This window comes from Trypanosoma grayi (assembly GCF_000691245.1).
Source record: "Trypanosoma grayi strain ANR4 Tgr_26_V1, whole genome shotgun sequence".
NCBI lineage: Eukaryota > Euglenozoa > Kinetoplastea > Trypanosomatida > Trypanosomatidae > Trypanosoma > Trypanosoma grayi.
The window spans coordinates 45,000-51,607 of record NW_008825645.1 but is presented as its reverse complement, the minus strand read 5'-3'; the positions used below and the strand labels follow the sequence as shown (position 1 = coordinate 51,607).

Genomic DNA, 6,608 nt, shown 5'->3' with positions numbered 1-6,608 from the left:
GTGTGTGTGTGTGTCCGCCACTCCCTCCTTTTGCACAAGGCAGCCAGTTTAGTATTATTCGCGGGCTGCAGGGCGTGTTTGTTTGTTTGTGCGTGTGTGTGAGTGGATGATTGTGGGATCGAATGGGAGTATCTACGTCGACAGCGCCCACCCGGCGTACCCACACCTGATGGACTTCCTCACGTCGTGCTGTGAGCCTGTCTGCCGCACTCTGCACATGAGTGAGTACACCATCTCCCCCTCGTCACTATCCGCCGCGAGCGCGGAGGGGACATACTCGATGACGATGATCCGCAACTTTATTCGCTACTTCCGCCTCGATGAGCAGCAGCGACTACCGGTCGACATTGCTAAGTTTGCGGAGCTGGAGCGGCAGGTACGGGACGGCACGGACCCCGAAGGAGAGGCGGCACAGCAGCAGCAGCCGAAGCAAGAACTGGAGAGCGCTGTGAAGAGGCTGAAAAAGGAGACTGACGATCCGCAGCCTACTCCAAAGGAGGGAGTGACAGGGGAAGTGGCTGCGCCGCGTCGCCGTTTCTTTTCACTCGTGAGGAGTGCGCCAGCACAACCAGAGCCGTTTGTGTCACGTGCGCTGCTGCATCCCGAGGCGCTTCTCCCGCTGCCGCCTGATCTAGATCAGATGCTTCTGGAAGAAGAGAAGTCGTCGAGAGTGCGCATCGTTCTCCAACCGCGTCTGAGGTCCTTCCAACGACAGCAGCCTTTGCAACAACTGCATCAGCGGCACCAACAACAACAACGGCGACAGGATGAGGAAGAGAAATTGGCCTACTTTCTTGTGAGCCAGGACCGCCAGCACATGGAGTTCCTCGTGAGCCGTCTACAGGATTACTTGGTCCCCTTCTCGTTGCACGGCGTGATGCGCTGGGTGCTCTCTGACGTAGACCGTGGTGTAGAGGAGAGGAGTTTGGTGGAGAGCGGTAGGGCAATGACGCTGCGCAGGCTCTTCGAAGCACCCACAGCAGCGGGTGCTGCAGCGGACCAGGTTGGTGGCACAGGGCGCAAGTACTCCCGCCTGGTTTACAAGAGCCAGGTACAGGATGGGCGGATGCGTAATGTGCGGGAGCGGCTCTTCAAGGAACTTGGCGTACGTGCGGACCTTTTTTACGATTACACCCAGGATCCCACGCTCAATGTGTGCGACCTCACGCTTGCCGAGCATGTACGCCTGCGACCCTACCAGGTAGCGTCGTTGGAGCGCTTTCGCTGTGGCAATAAGGCCCACCAAGGGGTGATTGTACTTCCCTGTGGGGCGGGGAAGACGCTTACTGGGATTGGTGCAGCAACCACAGTTAAGAAGCGGACCATCGTTATGTGCATCAACGTGATGTCGGTGCTTCAGTGGCAGCGAGAGTTCCTCCGCTGGACAAACCTCTCAGAGGAGCAGGTGACGGTGTGCATCTCTGACAAGAAGCAGATGCCCGGTGATGTGTTCATTACTACCTACAGCATGCTTGTGGCGAAGCGTGCGGTTGTTCCTGACCAGGAACAGAGTGAGGACGCCAGGCTCACCGCACGTATTCTCGCCAGCATAGAGGAGCATCCGTGGGGCCTGCTGCTTCTAGACGAGGTGCACACGGCTCTCGCACACCACTTCCAGGAGGTGCTTAACAGAGTCAAGTACAAGTGTGTCATTGGCCTGAGCGCAACCCTGCTGCGGGAGGACGACAAAATTGGCGACCTGCGGCATCTCGTGGGACCAAAACTGTACGAGGCCAATTGGCTAGAACTTACGCGTGCTGGGTTTCTCGCTCGTGTGGTATGTGCCGAGGTGCAGTGCCCACTGCCGCTGCCATTCTTCGCGGAGTACCTCAACTCCCAGTCACAGGATGATCCGTTTGCGCGCCGAGGGGCATCACCGTTGTCACGTGCGTTGGTGTGCTTTAATCCATATAAGCTGTGGTGTGCTCAGGCCTTACTGGAGTTCCATCGTAACCGATCTCCCCCCGATAAGGTCATCATCTTCTGTGATGATCTAGAGGGCGTTCACTACTACGCGCGCCACCTCAATGTTCCGTTAATGGACGGAAAGACGAGCGAGTCGGAGCGCGCCAATCTTCTGCAGTACTTCCAGCACTCTAGCGATATTAACGCGATCATCCTCTCCCGCGTTGGTGATGTTGCGCTCGATCTCCCTTGTGCTTCTGTCATCATTCAAATATCTGGCCTGGGTGCGTCGCGTCGTCAGGAGGCGCAGCGACTTGGTCGCATCCTGCGTCCTAAGCCACCCTCGCTGGACAACACGTGCTCCTTCTTTTATACCCTCGTATCACAGGACACACACGAGGTGCAGCAGAGCTATGGGCGGCAGAGCTGGCTGCGCGACCAGGGCTTCGCGTACCGTGTGCTGCAGTGCGACACAGTGCTGAAAGAGTTGCGGCGAGCCGGAGGGAACCTCTGCTGCGTGGGCCCACCGCAGTGGTGGTATGAGTCCACTGACGCTGTAGCCCCCACTGCGGTGGCAGCGAAGGGAAGCTTCTGGATACCTTTTTCGCGTGAGGCCTCGCGCCGCATGCACCACCGCTTCGTTAGCGGCAAGGAGGACTGTCAGTTGGACGCCGCTGTGCTGAACAACACGCCGCGGCCGCAGGAGGTTACAGAAAGCACCTCAGAGGAGAAGTGGCTCGTGCGCTTCAGTGCCGCCAACGCCCCCGAGACGTTCGGCACCGTTCAGCTGATGGAGGACAATCCCCTTCTAGTGCGCCGCATCTGCCTAGGCCCACTGGTGGAAGGACATGAATGCCTGAAAGGGGAGGAGTGCATGCATTACGTTCTGGAACAGATGAAGTTTATCATCGCGAAACGGTCCAAGCAGAACTGAAGGGCTTGAGAGTTGTGCTCGGCGCTTTGTGCCTTCGGCTCGTTTACACATATAATTCTCTCCCTTTTTGGTCTCCCTTGTCAGTAGTGAAAAGAACCATTGTGACCCATTTTGTCTGCACCTACAAAGATATTTTCCTTTCTTCCTCTCTCATACAATTTCAAAAAAAAAAATCGTCTCTGTTTGTTGTTGCTGCCTTGCATCACGCGAATGAATGTAGCCTGTTGCGTTAGTGGCGGTGATGGGGACACCACCAAATGATCCGGAGCTGGCAATCTCTGCTGATATTGACCGCGCTGAGCGCGAGATGGAGGAACTTGGAAGGGTGGCGGAGAAAGGAGCTAGACTAGGTGAACTGCTGCGCAAAAAAGTGGACTTGCAGCGCCGCATTCAACAGCTGCGCGATGAGGAAAACGTACTTCAAAGCAAGCATTTGGTGAAGAAACTCGCAAAAACAAAAGATCTAGAAGCCACAGCTACTGCCCAGCAGAGCGAGAAGTACAAAAAGTTTATCTCTGCCAAACTGCCGAGGCGTAGCGCAATGAAGCAGAAACGCTTCACTTGTGGCGGTAGTCCTAAGAAAAGTATCACCGCTCCAGGGGGCTCGCGAGCTGACGTGTTAGCTGGCACCCTCAGACGTTCTTCTCCCTCATTGGGGCAAAGCCCAGACCGCAGCAGGGGTGCTGACAGGCGCCACACTGACGGCCCCGGTTTGCTGAAGCAGGACGAGTTGGACTCCGAAGGCGCAGACGGGGATGACACGGCTGAGGAGGTGGAGGAGGATATCAGCTTCTCTCAGGACGGCGAGGGAATGGGGGCAAACTTCATGCAGATAGTGCGAGCCTGGCGGTCTCGCACACCGAATGTCGAGGAGCAGGCGGAGGCTGAACGTCGCGCTCGTGAAGGGCGGATGCAGCAGACAGCGAGTCGGCAACAGGCGTCGCTGCGGCGGTTCAACCTTGTTGAGGAGATGTTTGCCAAGGCGGTAGAGCGCCGCATGCGGGCGATGCGACGGATTGCTGCTGATCCACCAGCTGACCGTCTCATCGGAAACTGTGCGCTGCAGCACATTCCTGTCGGATTACTCCCTGGAGAGTTACAAGAGACAGCAATGGCCCTCATGGAGGGGACTTTGCAGGGCACCTCGGGCCCTGTCGGCGGTGCTGTAGCCACCATCGCCTATGCAGAGACGCCGAAGAAGAATTTCTTCCTTACCGGCGTTGATGCCACAACTGCGGAGAAGTCAGGTGAAGGACAGGGCAAGGAATCCGGAACAGCGCAAGAGGAACAACATCCCGAGGATGGGGAAGCACGCACCGACGACGGCAATGATGGCAGTGAAGAATTTGACGAAGGGGAACTTGCCCGCCAGTGGCGTGAACTGGGCTATACCGCCGTTTACCTGCCGGCGTCGAAGCGGTTGGTGTTCCCTGGTGCGAAGGACAACGGAGGTCGTGGCGGCAGGCGGCCGTACGATCCCAACACGTGGATGAAACTGCAGCCGCTGCCTTCGGTTCATTTGGTGCAGCGGCGCGTCCCAGTGGAGGATCTACTGAGACGTGATGTAACGATACCGACAAAGGGCGAAGTGTTGCTGCCGACCCTCCGTGCTGGCAAGAGATAGCTGGCTGACACATGTACAACACTGATCGTTCAAGGCTACAGCACCTTTATGTGTGCCTCAGAGCCAGCTTGAATACTCTCCTGGTGTAGAACAGAAATTATTATTATTGTTATTATTTCTCTTCTTTCACTTGCCTCTTTCCCTTCTCTTTATCGACACTCTGCGTGCCTGCTTGTGAGCAAGGGTGTGTGTCTGTGTGAAGGATGCCCTTCGCAGTACTGGAGTGGATGATGATTCCGCCCGAGCTTCGCGCCCTCGCGCGGGTGGTGAGCGACGTCGACTACTCGCAATTTCCGGAGCTGTCAACACTTGACAGCCTCAACCCACCGGTGCGGGAGCTCGGGCGACTGCTGACGGACATCACCGGCTCGCCGCTCTCTGCGAAGGAGTTCCGCCTATTTCAGACGGTCCTGATGGAGGTGAAGCATCACCTGCGCGGTGTCGACGCTGAAACGATGGCGGAGTCTCAAGTCGGAGGCGCGCTTGCCCTCACGATGCGTCTCGACGCCACTTGCACCGAAGCCGACGTCCCACTGGCGCTCGTATTTCCGCATGTAAAGGCGGCACACAACTTCTTCCTCGAAATTATGTTCTTTAAGTTCTCAGTGAAGCAGACACCTGTATTCTATCGCCTCTCCGATGCGATGTGTGCGCTGCTCCTGCGTGCACTCTCGGAGCTGCAGCGCTATGCGGATATGCTGACAGCTGGCACCGCACCCGACTCCGCCTTGAAAGTGAGCCCCAGCGGCAACCACTGTGTGGGAAACTTAGTGGATGACGAGGCATTGCCGTGGCTGCGGGAGAGCGTGAGTCTTCCCATTGAGTTTGAGTGCGTATTTGCCGATATTGACGGCGATGTGGGTGTGCACTTGGCACATCTACGCTGGTACGTGAAGGTCTGCCGGCAATCTATCTTCTTCGACTCCGGCACATATGTTGGTGACGTCTCGGCGCGTAAGTTATGGGGGGCATACGTGGGTAATAATGTGCCGGCCTGTTTTGCGGAAGCCTTTGCCCCCGCGCTGCAGTTCTTCCCCGAATGGTCGCGGGCGCCGATTATGGACGTGCTCAACTACCGACAGTGCGGTGTCGTCTCTCTCTATACACTGAGGCGTCTGCTTAGCGTTTGGGGTCCCTTTCTGCTGCTCGATCGCAACATGAAGGAGGGCATGCGTCTGGGTCTTTACGATCTTGGGCACTCGCTGGAGTACCACCTGAAGGCGTTTGCGCAGCGGCCTGATGCGGAGGCAGGAGACTGCGTTGCGACGCTCACCGAGACGCCTGGCGAAGTTGTTGCTCTCATGCTCCTGCGCCACGACGAGGGCAGTCTGTCGACGCGGATGGTACGCTTCACGCAGCACACTGGTGCATGGGTGCCGGAGGGACTCACTGCAGAGGAGTACGACACCGTCCACGACGCCTGCTGCGCCTTCCCAGAGTTGTTCCGCCGACCGTGCGGCACATGCTACGGGCTTTCGGAGCAGCCGCGTGGGAGCTCTACGCAGGTGGATTTTAGCGCCACCGTTTCACATACTGCCTCAAGCCTGCACCGCGCCTGCTTCCGCAACAATGAGCGGTACGTCAAGACACTTCTGGCGCGCGGCTCTGCAGTGGTGGTGAACACCGCACTGGTCGATCCCGTCATATCATCGCGTTTTTGTTGGACACCATTACTGTGCGCTGTAAACAACCCGAATAGTGATCCAGGGAACGTTGTGCGGATGCTGCTGGAGGTCGGCGCGGATGTACACATTTGCGACGATGCGCAGTGCACGGCGCTCTACTATGCCATCGCCAACGGCTACGTGGATGCTGCCCGCGTGCTGCTCGAGCACTGCCCGCAACTGCGCACTTCCGCCTCGTCCGAGGCGCTGCTCGTGGCGCTTGGAGCTCACCACTTCCATGCGCGGGAGAGCGACATCCGCCGCCTCTCCGACCTCATTCCGTCGCATGAGATGCTCGACGTGCTGCTGCGCTACCAGTGGGATCTGCGGCTTGTGCGGCTGGGCGTAGACATCATCGCAGGCAAGCTGTGCGACGTGGAGCGCCTGCAGCAGCCGATGGACGACCCCGCCGTGTGGCACCCCGACGGTGAGGTGGAGCTGCGCACGCCAGAGGAGGAGGTGCACCTCTCGAAGATCATTG

The 6,608-nt window shown here is 57.9% G+C and overlaps 3 protein-coding genes across 3 annotated transcripts in view; all 3 read left to right on the top strand.

Annotated features, from left to right (window-relative positions):
* Nucleotides 1-106: 106 nt before the first annotated feature.
* Nucleotides 107-2,839, top strand: DQ04_00261220 (DNA repair helicase and transcription factor protein; the record flags this gene model as incomplete). Its single annotated transcript, XM_009308593.1, has 1 exon — nt 107-2,839. One exon carries the CDS (start codon nt 107-109, stop codon nt 2,837-2,839), a length of 2,733 nt encoding a protein of 910 aa, XP_009306868.1.
* Nucleotides 2,840-3,080: 241 nt separating this feature from the next.
* On the top strand, nt 3,081-4,463 carry DQ04_00261210 (hypothetical protein; the record flags this gene model as incomplete). The annotated part of the gene is made up of 1 exon (XM_009308592.1): nt 3,081-4,463. The coding sequence occupies one exon, from the start codon at nt 3,081-3,083 to the stop codon at nt 4,461-4,463; it is 1,383 nt and encodes a 460-aa protein (XP_009306867.1).
* Nucleotides 4,464-4,666: 203 nt separating this feature from the next.
* Nucleotides 4,667-6,608, top strand: part of DQ04_00261200 (hypothetical protein) — a gene marked incomplete at both ends in the record, with an annotated part of 2,112 nt that continues 170 nt past the window's right edge. The window contains one exon of the mRNA XM_009308591.1: nt 4,667-6,608. This exon is cut by the window's right edge and continues 170 nt beyond it. Within this exon, the coding sequence (XP_009306866.1) occupies nt 4,667-6,608 (1,942 nt within the window).